The 16716-nt window shown below is 38.7% G+C and overlaps 1 protein-coding gene across 2 annotated transcripts in view; it reads right to left on the bottom strand.

Annotated features, from left to right (window-relative positions):
- Positions 1–16716, bottom strand: part of FBN1 (fibrillin 1) — a 252546-nt gene that overhangs the window by 187506 nt on the left and 48324 nt on the right. For both annotated transcript variants that reach the window (XM_059913339.1, XM_059913338.1), the window contains exons 5-6: positions 16482–16577; positions 13002–13097 (exon numbers count right to left, since the gene is read on the bottom strand). In XM_059913339.1, coding sequence (XP_059769322.1) covers positions 13002–13097; positions 16482–16577 — 192 coding nt within the window. The remainder of the gene's footprint in view (positions 1–13001; positions 13098–16481; positions 16578–16716) is intronic.

Here is a 16716-nt window from a genome sequence, read left to right as displayed (position 1 = left end):
CTATTATTATTCCCGTGATACAGATTCGGAGACCGTGGCTGAGAGACAAGACTTCACAGCCAAGAAATGGCAGGATTTTCTTCAGACTCTTGAGTTCTTAAGCAGTTTTCCAGGAATGGTGAGGTAATTTATAAAGCACAATGTCTCCTAATTAGGTATCTTAAAGACATTAAAAATGAATGTCATGTGATATTGACAAGTTGGAATGAGGACTCCTTTGGAATAAAATTTAGTTTTGAAAACAATTTCCCTATCATTTCCTCTCATTCAGGAAAAAAAAAAAAAGAATAACAACTCAGGAGGCATGAGAACAGAGGAGGCCTGTACGCACTTCAGGCTGACTCAGTAAAGGGCTGCAATGACCTCTCAGAGTCATCATCTTCTGTTTGGTTTTGTGATAGCTCACTTTGTTTGGCACTATGGAAAAATGTAGAAAGAAGTAAATACTAAATAAGGCCTGAAAAGAAACAGCTCTATCCAATTCCACATAATACTTTTTTTTTTTTTAATTAGAGACTATTCTACAGTATTTAAGGGTTGTTTTCCTCAAAGAGGGCAATTCTAACTTCTATTACACGCTGCTTTCCAAAGCCAGCTTTATATTATTAGGATGGATGTATGCCTCTGCTTTTTTTTTAAATTAATTTATTTATTTGTTTATGGCTGTGTTAGGTCTTCATTTCTGTGCGAGGGATTTCTCTAGTTGCGGCGAGTGGGAGCCACTCTTCATCGCGGTGCGCGGGCCTCTCACTGTCGCGGCCTCTCTTGTTGCGGAGCACAGGCTCCAGACACGCAGGCTCAGTAGTTGTGGCTCACGGGCCCAGTTGCTCCGCGGCATGTGGGATCCTCCCAGACCAGGGCTCGAACCCGTGTCCCCTGCATTGGCAGGCAGACTCTCAACCACTGCGCCACCAGGGAAGTCCCATGCCTCTGCTTTTTTATGTTTCTCAGAGCAACAAGAAAGTTCTAAAATATTCCCCACTCTGCAAGTGAAGCTTACAAACCATTATACAGAGAATGAATCAAAATTTGCTTCTGGAGCATCATGGCTTTGCCTTTGTCTTTTAAATTTCACTAGTTTTCATTTAAAGACTACTTCACCAGAATCCTTAACAGAATATAAGCTTTTCCACTGGGATGTTAGGAAAGAAATGATCCCTAAGAGCTAATACATATTTAAAAGAACATTTTCAATGTAGGTAAAATCTGCCCCCAAACCAGCAAGTCTTCTCTTTTCACCTGGTTGAGTGTCCAACAGTGAAGGTCAACAATGTCTCCTAAGAGAAGGCAGGCAGGAGGATAAGGGCTCTCCAGGGAGAGAGATAGAAATGGGCCTATTTTATGAAGTGCACCTTTAGAACGTTCTTTATTTCCGGAGGAAATAAACATTCCAACCTCTTGTTTACTTATAAAGCTCTTCTGAAACAGTTCAGAGGAAAGGGATTGCTGCAGAGGGAATATGGCAGGAAAGTTGGAGAACATTTCCTTTCATGTGTCCCACAGAATTCAGTTCCCACATACTTCAATTATCAATAGCTATACTAATATTTCCATAGGATACAGATGTATTTGTAGGTTTTCAGAGTACTTTTTAAAAAAATGTTGTATTAAGCAGATATAAAATTGTATTAAAGTATATTTCACATTTAAATACTCTCTCTCATCAACCTTGAGATCCCACAGTTAAATTAAGTAAATTAACACCTACTCTTTTCATAGCACTGGGCTTGGTACTCAATGAGGTAGCAAGAAATATCAGATACAGTTTTTGTTCTTTGGTCTATGGGAGGGATCATAGCCTGGTTGGAAGACTATATATAAATCAGCATATTATTAGCTCCCAAACTAGAACTAGATTAGCAAATTTTGTAATTCCCAAATTGTGGGGTCTAATAGGCTGAATTTAACTTCTAAAGAAAATACTGAATATATATAAAATATTCACATATATTCATATTTCTGTATATACATATTTCTACATTTTAAGTTAATGTCATTTGTGTTTCATTTAGTGAAGAAAATATTTTTAACTTGCTTATAAGGCTTCTTAAAAGCCATGAAATAGGATTCTAGATATTTTTATGCTGATGTAAGTATTTCAACACAAAAATCAATGTCACGGAAAAAAGTTTTTTGACAAGATGAATACACTCATTCCTCGCCTCTTAGTGAACAACATTGAAACCCATCAGTATATATCCCCAAAGACAAGGACTAGGTCACCCAATTATTTAAAAATGTAATAAAATGCAAGAAAAACAAGAATTAATTAGAGAAGTAAAAATAGTAACGTGGCTGATTCGGGTAAAGTGCATGACAAATACCAAAAGTTTAATACATGCATTAACTATCAAATAGAAATGTGAATGGGGTCCAGGCAGACAGAGGTGGTGATGTCAGTCAAGTTGCAATGACATTGATGGGGTTGGTGGTGGAGTTCCCTATGGTCAGGAAAGGATTGGGGAAGGAATACATCTTAATCTTGACTTTGAAAGAAGAGAATTTAACCAATCTATAAAAGGAAGCTCTAGCTGCAAGAATATCTGATACTGCTAGTTCTGGTAAGTAGCACTCCCAAGGACTGAAAAGAACCAGATGACATGCATGCCAACCACATCAAACCTTTCAGAACCAGGAACTTATCACTATTTAATGGAAGAGTTCACTTTGCCTAAGTCATACTGTATTTTTTTTAATTGAAGTATAGTTGATTTACAATATTATATTAGTTTCAGGTGTACAACATAGTGATTCAATACTTTTATAGATTATACTCCATTTAAAGTTATTATAAAATAACAGTTATATTCCCCTGTGCTGTATGATATATATCCTTGCTGCTTAACTGTTTTATACATAGTAGTTTGTATCTCTCAATCCCACACCCCTATCTCGTCCCTCCCCGCCTTCCCTCTCCCCAGTGATAACCACTCATTTCTTCTCTATATCTGTGAGTCTGTTTCTGTTTCGTTATATACGTTTATTTACTTTATTTTTTAGATTTCACATACAAGTGATAACATAGAGTATTTGTCTTTCTCTGTCTGACTTATTTCACTGAGCATGATACTCTCTAGGTCCATCCCTGTTGTTGCAAATGGCAGAATTTCATTCTTTTACGGCTGAGTAATATTCCATTGTATTTATATACCACATCTTATCCATTCATCATCATACTTTAGAATATTTAAGAACCAAACCCTGGGGATTACATTTAATTTATAAATTAAATTAATTAATTCTAAAATTAATAGATTTGAAAGTGCTGGGTTAAACTATGTAAAAAGAGTTACCTTCTTGCAGGACTCCCAAGAGCTAATATGCTAACACATCCAGTGCCTCTTCAAGAAGAGGACATGGTATAGAGTTTCCAAAATCCTTCTGACCATGGAAACTTCATTTCATGGAACCCCCATGGGACTAATGTTCTGCAAAAAGTACTTTGGCACATCATCTGGACCACAAAGTCCCATATATTTGTTCAATATATATTTATAAACCAAAAACAGCACAGATTCTCTAGAGGCCATAACTGCTAAGGGACGTAAACACTAAGCATAGGACTCTCAATTGAGCATATAAAACTGGTAGGGTCTCCAGACTCCTATCCATAGGATTAAGCTAAAACAGTTTCAGAAATAGACCAGTCCAGCCACTAAGTTATATATACAAAGGAGAATTTTTTTAAAATCCCAATACCATGCCTCATATAGAAACTGTACAGAAGCACAGTTCAGTAGAATAGAAGGGCACCACAGAGAGACTTGAAATAGGCCTTTCCTTCTTTGGAGTTAAGCAAGTTGACATCATGCCCCCCTCCTCTTCTTTCCTAGGAGGTCTCCAAACACTGAGAGTCTGGCATAGCAGGGACTTCCTAAGGGTGACCGTTTCCTCCCTTTTCCCCTGGTCAATTCCAGCCTCTGAATCTTTGTACTGTCTCTTCCCTTCATCTGTAGCACTTTCCCTCATCTACTCTGCCTAACTAAATAAATCTTTGCCCTGCTTTTTTAACTCTTTCATAGATGTATTTCTATCTTTCTAAAAAATAATTTTAAGTCCCTGATGACAAGAACTATATACTCCCCTCTGATTCCATCTTATTGCCTAGCTTAGGGCTGAGCCTTTATGAAATATTTGCTACAGTTGTTATATCTAATTGACATGACTACAAGAGATTTCATTTATCACTTATATATTTGAACAAAACTCCACTTAGACAAATATCCTGAGAAATTAGACTCTAATCTGAGGTCCCTAGCTCTGTGGTTTTTTTTTTAATTGGTTTACTTTTACATATCAACATAGGCTATGATTCTCTAAGATGCTGCTTTCTTAAAAGTTAAATAAACAGCAGCAGGAAGAAAGAAAATTAGAGACCTGATAGAGACCTTAGGTGAGTGATGATGTGACTAGAAACAAAGCTCCAGAACTGTGCTATCCAATATGGTAGCCACTAGCCACATGTCGCTATTAGCTGGCCTAAATTGAGATGTGGCATAATATATGCATTAGAGTTCAAAGACTTAGTATGGAAAAAAGAATGCAAAATATCTCAGTAATTTTTAATATTGGGTACCTATTAAAATAAAACTTTTGGCTATATTGGGTTAAATAAGATATATTATTAAAATTAATTTTACCTGTTTCCCTTTACTTTTTCATGTGGCTACTAGAAAAGTTAAAATTACATATGTGGCTCACATTATATTTCTATTAGTCAGTGCTGCTCTAGTGTTCTGAGTATCCAAAAACGGAAAAGTGGTGCAAAAATTAAATGTGGCTACTGATAAAAACTAGTTTCATCTTTTTTTAAAGTTCATAAGAGCCAAAAAGAAAAGAAAAGAAAAAAAACCAATAAAGTTAAAAAACTGTCCCTGAAGATTAAACCATGATACCAAATTTAACATCAAATTTAATAGCTTATTAAATTATTCACTTTGATAATATTAGAGGATGTTAAAATGGATATTTGAACTGGAGCACAAGACGACAGATGCCACATTCTAAGTCAAGTGTGACACTATGATGCAGAATTTGCAAAGGATGTGATGACAGTCTGGTCACAGGGCTCTTAAACACTCATGCATATCAAGAATATCAAAACATCCGAGGTAATAAGAGATGGGACGGGAGTTACTTGGGAGAGGGCTGAACTGTCACTAGCTCTCTCTAGGAAACTGGTGGAAGATCACATTATGATGACAAGTCACGAAAGGGGCTTCAAGGAGAATGCTCAGACCGCACGATGTGTGTTATGTATCCACAACAGGTTGGAGGACGCTGTGGACTGCAGACTGTCTAACGCTTGGAAACTGGCTGGCCAGATGCTCAGACACGGTTCAAGGGAGAGGCTGTTACCATGTCCAAGTTGGTTTGCACTCTGGCAATTTATTGTGGCAAAAAAAAATGTATGAGTGTTTCCTGCTAACTAGTTGTGGGCCACTGTAGGAGAAAGCTGATGTGGAGTGAGCTTAGATCCTTTCTCAGAGGGCTCCTAGAGCTGCAGAGGCCTCAGATGGCTGGAGGTACCAGTGGTCACCCCGGGTTGAGGAAGGAAATGTAAGCAACCAGTAAGAACACCGATGCCATATGTGGAATCTGAAATATGATACAAATCAACATATTTAGGAAACAAAAACAGACTCACAGATACAGAGAACAGACTTGTGGGAGGGAGGGGAGGAGAGGGAAGGAATGGGAGTTTGGGATTAGGAGAGGCAAACTATTATATATAGGATGGATAAAGAACAAGGTCCTACTGTATAGCACGGGGAACTATATTCAATATCCTGTGACAAACCATAATGGAAAAGAATATGAAAAAGTGTGTATATATATATATAAAACTGAGTCACTTTGATGTACAGAAGAAATTAACACAACATTGTAAGTCAACTATAGATGCCTTTGCTCATGTGAGAGACCCGCAGGGGAGAAAGTCTGAAAAGGACCAGAAAATTTCATCCCCCAGCAGGGGAAAACGTAGCCCACTGAGTGGACTGAGAGAGACAGTCAGTGGGAGACAAAAATTAAACTGCTTTATGATTGCATCTCACTAGTCCTGCTGGTGATAGCAGGCGTGTGCATGGTACGATAGCATACGTTCCCTACTTGCACACAGCTCCTCAACCACAGAAACTGAACGTCTATGTCAACAGATGTATTTCCTGGAACTATTTTAGGAAAATCAAGTTTACTCAATGAGCCACCAACTGAGAAATGTTGCAATACCACTTTAGATGCATAGTAACACTTAAGGCATTCTGCCTCTGCTATCTACACATTAGTATTTACTTTCCATTTAGACTAAATACCAAAAGCTAGGCTCACAGAGGGCTTCAACATTTTTTTAGAAACAACAGTTTATTACTTGTTGCCTTTTTAGAGAAAAGAAAATAAGCATAGTTCCCAGAGCTCTGCCTTCCAAAGACACTGTGAGAATGGGAGTTCGCCTATGGCATTTACTCTGGGAACTTTAATAATAGCTGCCTAAAGTATAAAATTATGTAAAATTAGTGTCATAAATGCAGAGCTGTAAAATTTACTTCCAAACATTTCATTAACACCTTCCAGAAAAACTGCAAGGAAAAAAGCACAAGAAAATCAGCACTTGATTCCATGAAGCTTTCTAGACAGCCCTTTGAGAGTAGGCCATGATTCTACTTTCTTTTAATGAGGCAAATGTATCTGAAATGCACCACCTGGTTATTTATATATTTGGATCATTATATGTTAGTCTTTTCCATTCATTAGACACAACGCAGACACTGCTTTCTTGGCTTTACAAAATAAATGCTTATCAACTGCTTCCAGGATAGCTTTTTGAACTCTCTTCTATGAAATCATTAAAAAAGATCCCTGTGCAAAACCATCATTTGTGAATCATCAGAGAAACTAAGTTATGAAGATAACAGAGGTGCTCATATATCAACTGCACATAAGAGAATGAAGGAGAATTACAACCAGCCTACCTGTCCTCTGTTCTATTCTTCAATTACTGGAAAAAAACAAAAACAAAAAACTAAATGCCTTTTCCAGCTCCATTAATACTGGAATCCCTTAAGAGGGCAAGTATGATGACCAGACTTAGTTCACCTTCATTGTCATGCTTCTCTGATGGACTATGAATTATCGCCGTTCTTTGATTTTTATCCTACTCCATGTTTGCCCCCCATTGTTCCTTTTTCTTAAAGCTATCAGTTCAGTAATGCTTTCCCCTATACCTTTTCTACTAATAGCCAGCAGAACAGCCAACAGACTTTCTTGATTTGGGAAAAATCCAAGTATTGTCTTCACAGTTTAGACTTGGGTAGGAATTTAACATTGAACAAATGATTCAGGATTTCGAAGAATTCGTGTCCATGCTTACATTCAGACGGTACATAATGAAGACCTCCAGATGGAGTAATGATAGAAAACTTCTTGTTATTAGCACTTATGCTTCCAAAAGGCTTCATACTCTGGCTCACTTAAAGTTTGACATTAAAATATTAATCTAATTCCATGTGTTTTAAGAACCATGCAAGACAATTCTTTTCACTGCTTTTTAATCTAAGTCAATTTTCGACCCCAAACAACGAATGTGTTTGATTATTGACTGTCGTCACTAGAACTGACACTATTTTAGGCTGTTTCTAAAAACTCAAATGACTCCCATAAAGGGAAAAAAATGGTCACATGCTCATTTGAATGAATTGCTGACTCTGTAAAGGTAATTACAGAAAAGAGTTTCCATATATGGCTCGAAGAGTTGCAATATTGTAGGAAAACTATATAACCTTCCATGGTAACTGCACTAAACGACAATATTCATTTTCTATGGCTACATTTTTGAATGTTGGTTCAGTCATTTGGAGTCGATTTATATGTACTGCAAACAGACAGGAATCATCCTCTCTCCAAGAATGGATTATTATATTTAAAATATCAGAATCAATCAAACAGAGAAATATCCCCAAACCCTGCATTACATACACCCAAGCAATACTCAAGACTCCTTTCTCTTGGCTTTTAAAATGATTTAAAAGCAACTTAGCTCAACTCTTCCTCCAGAGAGGAAAACTACCTACCTTGCCAAATTTCTTGAAAGGCTTTTTTCCCCCAATCTATAACTTTCACTCTAAAACTCTTAGTTCTAGATTTCTTCTTATAATTTCTCAGAAAATTTTCTATAGTTACTAATGACCTCTTTCCGAGTGAAACCCAAGTATGGCACAGTGGTCATGTACACAGGCTTATGAGCCAGACCGGCTGGGTCCAGTTGTTGATTGTACCACTTACAAGCTATCTGACCTTGGGCAAGCTCTTTGACCTCTCTTTGCCTCTGTTTGCTCCTCTATAAAATGGGACTCATTATAGGAGTTTTCTCATAAGGTTGTTGCAAATCACCAAAGTCAAGTGTTCCGCATACTGTCTGGCCCCCTCTAAGTAACCAGTCCATGTCACCTGTTATCACATCAAAGGGTCTTTTGTTATTCTCATTCTTTCTTGATCCTTGAAGAGTCTAACAACTGCCAAGCTATTTCTTGAAGTCCTTCTTGCTTTTAGTTTCTTTGGCTCAGTGCTCCCCTAGTTCTCTTGCCTCTCTCCATGTTTTCTCAGTGTCTATCTTTTGTTCTCTTCTTCCTCAGGGCTGTTCATCAGTAACCCCACCCCATCTCCAAGTTCAGGTCTATCTCCATCATTCTTCTTTCTTTTTTCATTACCTTGAGAAGTCTCATCCACTCACATGATTCATGATTCACTGTGTTTAATATAAGAGCATTTAACAAGATTTTAAATAGTCTGCATTCTGAGGCAAGATGGCAAGAGAAAGTGTGCTTCCAATAGTCTTGTTGGCAGTAACTATGGCAATACACAACTAGCTTATGTTGTCATTGCCAAAACAGGCACTGACCTCATTTCAATATTCTAATAACAAATGCGAACACACCATACCACTGAGCTTAGGCAATGATAAGTTTTACTGGTTGCTCAAGACCCAAGCAGAGAGAAGGCAAAAGTGAGGGGGAGGGGGCAATCAGGAAAACCATAAATGTAAATTTACAGAAAAAAAATATATAAGAGGAAGAACAATGAAAGAAACTTGGCATGTGAAACAAAACACAAAGAGATGCAATCTTTGATACAGAATGTAGCAGGAGGTGGGAAACTCAAGTGCCCACAGGGGCTAAAAAGTAAGCTAAATGAATAAAGGGAGCAGGATGTAAGACAATAGGGAATAGTAGGGATTGTGGCAAGCTAGAGACTATAACTGAAGGTACTCACATTCAGTTTTTAAAAAGTAAACATTACAGGCCAAACAAGTCACAGGCCTCTTCTTTTCTTCCTCTGAACATAGGCAGGCAATAGTATCATTGTCACCTGCCCAATGAGGATGACTAGTCAAAAAATTTTTTACAACATATTTTACTGGCTAAAAGCTACAAGTGAGACAAATTTGCTTCATAGTCTGACTGCATTTGTTGAATGAAAGTTATGATTCGTAATTCAAGCATGGATCCACTGCTTGTCTCCATCACAAACCAAAACACTATGTTCATGGGTTATTAAGATTCACTTACTAGCTTAAAGTGATCCAAATCCTGCCAGTGTCACCCCCCCCAAAGGATAGTCTACACTTGTACTGGCTCTCTGATGTAGCTGCAGACATATAGTTGTAAGACCTCTCAGGGACAAAGATGATTATCCTGAGAGGTACTTGTAACACATTTGAAATGTCCCCTTCCATGTGTATTACATCATGATAGGAAGTTGTTTGTTTGTTTGTTTATTGCCACCTGGCTTAGGTCAAAACATACCTTCTTTTCTGCATCCTTGCCAACTGAAAAATGACAGTCATGTGGCCCTGAAAGATGGGGCCAAATTCAATTAGGACTCAACACTGCAAGCTCTGTTTAAAATGAAACCAGTAAGAAATACCCAGAATTGTCCACAAGTAGGCAAGCAGCAATTACTTCCAGGAGATACTTTTTCATCATCTGATAATCATATCTCAAGACTTTCTGGTGCTTCAAATTAAATTCAGTTCAACATTTATTGGCCATACACTGTGCATCACGCATTAAGCTTGGCTTAGGAATTTAAACGATCATGAAACCACAGTTGCTGCTGAAGAGCTTACACTCTAATGGGGGAGATGGACATGGAAACCTGCTATTTCAATACAATGTGGTAAGTGCTATCAAAAGACGTGGAGAGAGTGCTCAGAGAGAATGCAGAAGAGGCCCTGGGCTCAGCCTCCTAGAAGAAGGAAAGAAAATTAGTAAAGACTTCCTGGAAGTTCATTTTTAAAAATAAAAAGCCAGGGCTTCCCTGGTGGCGCAGTGGTTAAGAATCTACCTGCCAATGCAGGGGACATGGGTTCAATCCCCGGTCCGGGAAGATCCCACATGCCGCGGAGCAACTAAGCCCGTGCGCCACAAATACTGAGCCTGCGCTCTACAGCCCGCGAGCCACAACTACTGAGCTTGCATGCCACAAGTGCTGAAGCCCACGTGCCTAGAGACCACGCTCCGCAACAAGCCACCTCAATGAGAAGCCTGCGCACTGCAACAAAGAGTAGCCCCTGCTCGCCGCAACTAGAGAAAGCCCACGCACAGCAACGAAGACCCAACACAGCCAAAAAGAAACAAATAAATTTATTTAAAAAAAATAAATAAATAAAAAGTCACATTCCATTTAAAACAGAATGCAACTGGCCTACATAGTTGAACAACTTAGTAAGTATACTAACCCACTATCAGAAGTGACACTGAATACTTCCCTATGCTTCAGGATGGATTTATCCTGACTCAGTCCTATATTTTTATTAATCACTCTTGAAATCACAAGCATTCGTCTGAGTAATAGGATATCTTGCCTCTAATTCTTTAAAGAGGTAAGCAGATGACTTCCACAAGAGCAGAAAACAGTGAAGACTAAAAATGGAAATACAATCCTGGAATCAAAGAGCCTCCCCTCTCCCATGTGGTGAGAGAAATCACACTCATGTTTCCCTTCTCCCACTGAAGGTTTGGGACTGTATTCCCAGGTAGAAGAGGCAAAGGGCAATGATTAAAGAAAGCCTGCTTCCTCCCGACTCTCCACAACCACAAATGTCTGAAAATCTGCCATTTAGGGATTAATTTTATTTAGATAATCACTATTGTGAAGATTCTATGGGGCCAAAATGTATTTACACCTAAGTGCAAATTTTAGGATACCCTTATCACGGAGGAAAGCAGTTAAAGACACCCCAAAATTTGGAGAAATCCCTAAGTAATATGCCAGTTTTGATTAGCAGTTTAGTAACTTAACCCATTCACATCATTTCCTAATCTTGGTCAATGATCAAGTCTTTGAAGAAATAAGTGTGGAATGGCTAAATATCATGCCCTCTTTATTTTAGACTGTTTTATCAATATCTGTAACTATGGGTATCAATATTCTTTGCAGCAAATTATTAACCAGATTCTTAGAGGTAAAATGCTCTGTAACTTCATTCTATTAGTGATTTTTCTAAAACAAATTAAGCCCACTATTGTCACTTCCAGAATTAGTTTCACACTGTTCAAGTTACATGTTAACAACTTTAATCTCAACAATTTAAATACTATAGCATAATCACTGAGTAAATAATAAGGCCACAGAATGATACTACCTAATCAAAACAGTTGTCTTCATTACTCTTGAGACCATTAGATATATATTAGCTCCAAGTCAATAAAAATACATCAAGTTGTAAAGAGAAACAGTTCTAAAGAGGGACTCCAAAACGATGCCAAGTACAATGTAAGGGCCAAGAGTCCAGAATGCATCACATATCCATACCATGCAGTGGCCTTGTGAACAGAGATACAATATAATCTATCCAGTAATAATAGAGTTACTTGCTAAAATAGGTATTGTTGCTTTATCAGCGAAGAACTGAATTTAGACGAACTCATAAAACTACAAACAGAAGACAATTTCTCACATACCACTCTGTGCTCTTTGCTTTTAAATAACATATATTCAACACTTGCTACTGAATCTTTACTTTCCATCTTAGAATAAAATGATCTCTATACAACTTTGGATAAAGGTGATGACTGCAGTTTAAAAAGTTCATGAATATTTTTCAATGGGTATTTTTTCATGAGTATTTTTGCAGTTTTGTATGAAAGGAACCTCCTAAATCTTCACGATAAAATCTTCGCCATAAAACTAGGAACAATGAAAACATGGCTATGAATGTAAAGACAAGATGATCAACAAAGCAAAGGTCAGGGCGGTGGGTATTTAAGAAGACTGCACATTTACATACATCTCAATATCCTATTCGTATGCATAGGCAAATCAGGTAGAAATCTCTTTTAATTAAGAGCCGCAGTATACATCAGACTTGAAAACTGAAAACCCACATTCAAATTAAAGCTGCTTATTATGTGTGTGACCTTAGGGAGCTCCCTTGACCTCCCCGAGCCTTGATCTTCTCAGACAGAAAAGTGATGATGATTATACACGTCAGTGGGCTGCAGTGAGTACTGAAAAAACTACAGGTGTGAAAGCACAGTTTCTCAGCAGTCAGTATTTCTAGTGAACTTTGAATGCCGAGCTTGTATGCCACTACAGCCAATAGGTCCTAATAGATCTTTAGGTGCAATTTTTGTTCCATTCTGGATTTCTCCCCTTGCCACACAGATGTTTTATTTGGAGCCACCTCCCTAATTTACTAGGATAATAATGAGCTCAATCCTTACTCTATGGAAAATTTTCCTCTTTTTATCTTGATGCCAACTGGTACTTATGCATAGGCGCACTATTGAGTCCTGCAGTCCCCTGGCAAGAATTACTGAATAACATGCATAGACTTAGGGCCATTGTCTTGTCATCCTAGGAACCTTCCCAGTGACAATTCAGAAACCCCCTCAAAGCTCAGCAAAATTCACGAAGCAGCCGCAAGAACCCAATGCATGTTGAAATCAGTCATAGCTTTAGCCACTAGAACATCTTGACACCAATACATTAAAAAAAATTACCTCTTTCACACTGGGGTCCAGTGAAGCCGTAAGTGCATGCACATCGATTTGGGGCCACGCACCTGCCTCCGTTGAGACAGCCACTTTCACAGACAGCTGTAAAATAAGGAGATAGGAGCTGAGAGGCTGACGGGCTTCATCTGATAGTAGATGCTAATAAAGTAACACTTACTGTCCCCTGAAAGGACAACAGTAAAAACACTAAATAATCACCCTGGTATTTGTTTTAAACAGTTACTGTACAGTTCCAGTTCCCCGGATGTTCCTCAGTCAACTCAGGTAAAACTACCTGGAATAGGTGAGTATGCACCTGTGTTAAGGCTGACAGTTTCATCCTGGGAAGCATGTGAGCAATGCTTTCAGTTCTGCACCTAAAATGGTGGTTTATAAGAGATACCTCTGATGAGAACTGCATTTTAGCAAGCTGACTCTGTTCTTATGATTTATGTTTAATTTCCAGAGGGTTCTCATGAGGGAAAACATTGGCCTCTCTACCGTCATCCTTACAGAAATGCAGCATGTTAGATCACACTATTAATTGCCAACGACAAAACATGAATACTGACATTCAGTAATTTATGCACTGTAATAAAGACCCAATTGAATGTTATAAGAGAATCTCTGGAAAATATTGGTAAGATAAGTCCAGCCATCCTCGAGGGAGGGACATTTTACTTGTCAAGAAAGGCATTAAAATAAGATCTGAAAGCTCATGCCCTGAACCACTCTTCTCCGTACAACTTCCTGCAACTCACTTATGCATGGCCTCTTTCTAGGCATCTTAATCCACAGGTGGTAGGCTGCCCCTGCCAAATTTGCCAGTCCCTCCCACTCTTCAAAGCCCAGCTCAAACCTTACTCCTCCATGAGGCCTCCCTAACACCTCCATTTAAATTAATTCCTCCTTCATATATTTCCCACACATTTTTCCTGTACCCCTGTGGCAGTCATGGAGTTGAGCCATTCAGATCTCCCTCCAAGAAAACCTACCTAGGGGAGCTTAGTTGGCCGACAGCCTTGAAGCTGCTACACCTTCAGATCCGCTACTGTGTTCATGCCAAGGGCACACTCTCCTGGCTGCTACCACCCAGTGACTAAGCATGGTGGAGACTGGACATTTCTGCCCATCATGAAACTATTCTGATGGGCAATCTTTATTCTGGGCTCCCTATCAGCCTGACCAAGGCTTTCGTGAAGTTGCACTATAGTCTGAGCCTCCTTCTATACAATCGTGATAGTCTTTCCTTCCCTCTCTCCTTGCCCAGCGGTGTGACCTGCATCATGGTCTGAAGGTTCTCTCTCCTGATTCCTGCTTTCTTTCCCTTTGATTCTCATAGGCTTTTTCCCCAATAAATCTCTTGTGCATCTAATTCTGTCTCAGCATCCACTGGGATCAGTGCACTTGAACTGAGACAACCCCTTATAGCCAAAAATTATAGCAGTAGTCCATTGATCATCACAAAATTAGAGAAGTTTACATATATTCATTGTTCTAATTTGCTTCTTAATTTACAGTTAGGAGAGAATGAAGAGGCTTAAGCAGAAAAGAAATTTTGAGATTGCCGAAACCAACCCTCCCATTTTACAGATTAGGAAACTGAAGTCTAGGAAAGGTTTTCTAATTCTACGGGTGTTACCTGAGTGCCTGTCGTGCACTGGGCTTTGGGCTCTACTCCCTCTGGGAGCATCAAAGGAAACAGAAGATGCACAGCAGCTCCTTCTGATTCCCCTTCTGAAAATGCCTTTGAATCCATCCCCATCCCACCATCTCTCTAGCCATAGCCTTAGTACTATTCTTCCTGCTTCTGTTTCTTCCCACTCTACACTGGCCACCAGTGGTCTTTCTCATTGTAAACCACTGTAAGTGAAGTGTATAGGCCAGTATTTCATAGCATTAAATGCATGGGCTGTGAAGTTAGACTGCTTGGGTTCAAATCCCAACTCTGCTGATTACTCCCTGTACAGCCTTAGACAAGTTATTGCCCCAGCTTTTTCATTTCGTAGAAGGTAAAAAAGGCCTCTACCTCAAAGGGCTGTTGTTATGAGTTAATACGTGTAAAGAGTTTGAACACGTGCCTAGCATACAGTAAACAGAGTAAATAACTCAACAGATGAATGTTGTTGGTCGTTGTCTTCTCACTCCCCTTCCCTGGCTCTACTTTGGGTGAAAAAACGGTACGCATAAAGGCCCTCCAATGGCCCATGACTTCCATTCTGACCTTAGCTTCCTTCCCATCACTTCCCTCAGCACTTAAGTCCTAGCAACGCCAAAGCCTGACCTCCCATGCTATGTCATGTTCTGCTGCTTTGGCTTATGCTGTGCCGGCTGCCTAAAAGGCCCACCTCCCATCATCTGACAAGGGAACCCCTACCCACCCCTTAAGACTCAGCTCAAGGGTCTCCCACACTGGGGAGGCCGTCCTACCTCTCCTCCCGCCATGCTACTGCTGTGGGCTGCCAAAGACTCGATTGTCATTCTTACTATATTGCAGTGTGTAGACAGTCAGGAGGGTATTAAATAAACTTTGATTTACTTATAATAGCATTATTCATCATAGCAAATACATATACAATGGCAAAAACTGGAAACAACATGAATAAATGCTCATTAACAATTCACTAAATAAACAGTAAAACCTATATATAATGGAGTATTATGCAACTATTAAAATGTATTTTTAAATGTTCAAAAAAATGAAATATACTTCTAATAAAATATTAAGTAAAAAAGTTATATGGAAAATTATGCATACAATGGATCTCACGTACCAAATACGCATTAAAAGACTAAAAGGTAATATCTGGAATGGTGGGATTGTAGAAAATTTTATTTTTTATATTTTTAAACTTTTCTAAATTTTCTGCAGGGTATATATATTCTTCTTAGTGTAATAAAAAGTGAGCTCTTTTAGAGAAATTTTCATCTCTGCAAAGCACAGGGGCTGATACAGAGTAGACACCCAATAAACAGTGTTCATGAATGAACCAACACACTGGCCAGCAGTATGATAAATATTATAAGAGCAGAATCTAGATTGGGAAACTAGAGAGATACAGACATCAATAGTCAAGAAAAAAGAACATGTTTGGGGAGAAAGGTGAAGTTGAGTTTTGAAATACTCTATTGGAGATGCTTATTGAAAATCCAAGAGATGGTGGAGATGTTGAGCAATCAAACGGAAGGCATACATCAGGAGTGAACAAGAATTCTGCACCTTGGGTGTAAATCAGAGATGAGGTAAGCAGGGTAGTGGAGGTAAATGAAAGAAAAATGAATCAAACAACCCATTTCCAAGGTTCCAGTCAGAAATTTGGTACTATGTGTGTTGGGTAAGTGATCTGTTCATCTGTAAGAGTCCCTGGACATCTCTAAAAATGCCATGTCCCAGGAAATCAAAGAAAATCCACCAGCACTTATCTCCGTATTCTCTTTGTCTCTATAGATTAACGTCTAGAATACTTATAACTATGGTTTACTTACGTTGTCCACAGTGAGTCCCTATGTATCCTTTCTGGCACAGACAGTGATCATCACTGCAGCTACCTCCATTCATGCAGCGAATGTTACAGTGTTGGACTTGAAAAGGAAAAAAAAAAAAGACTGATTTATTTTTGCAATTTAAGCACATAGATAGCAACAGTTCACACGAGTTGATCTGCAGTGATTTGAAGAGAAAATAAAATGGTTTATCAAGATTCATATATTTACGCAGAAA

The sequence above is a fragment of the Balaenoptera ricei genome, chromosome 2 (genome assembly GCF_028023285.1).
Source record: "Balaenoptera ricei isolate mBalRic1 chromosome 2, mBalRic1.hap2, whole genome shotgun sequence".
Lineage (NCBI taxonomy): Eukaryota > Metazoa > Chordata > Mammalia > Artiodactyla > Balaenopteridae > Balaenoptera > Balaenoptera ricei.
This window is presented reverse-complemented; position numbering and strand designations above follow the sequence as displayed.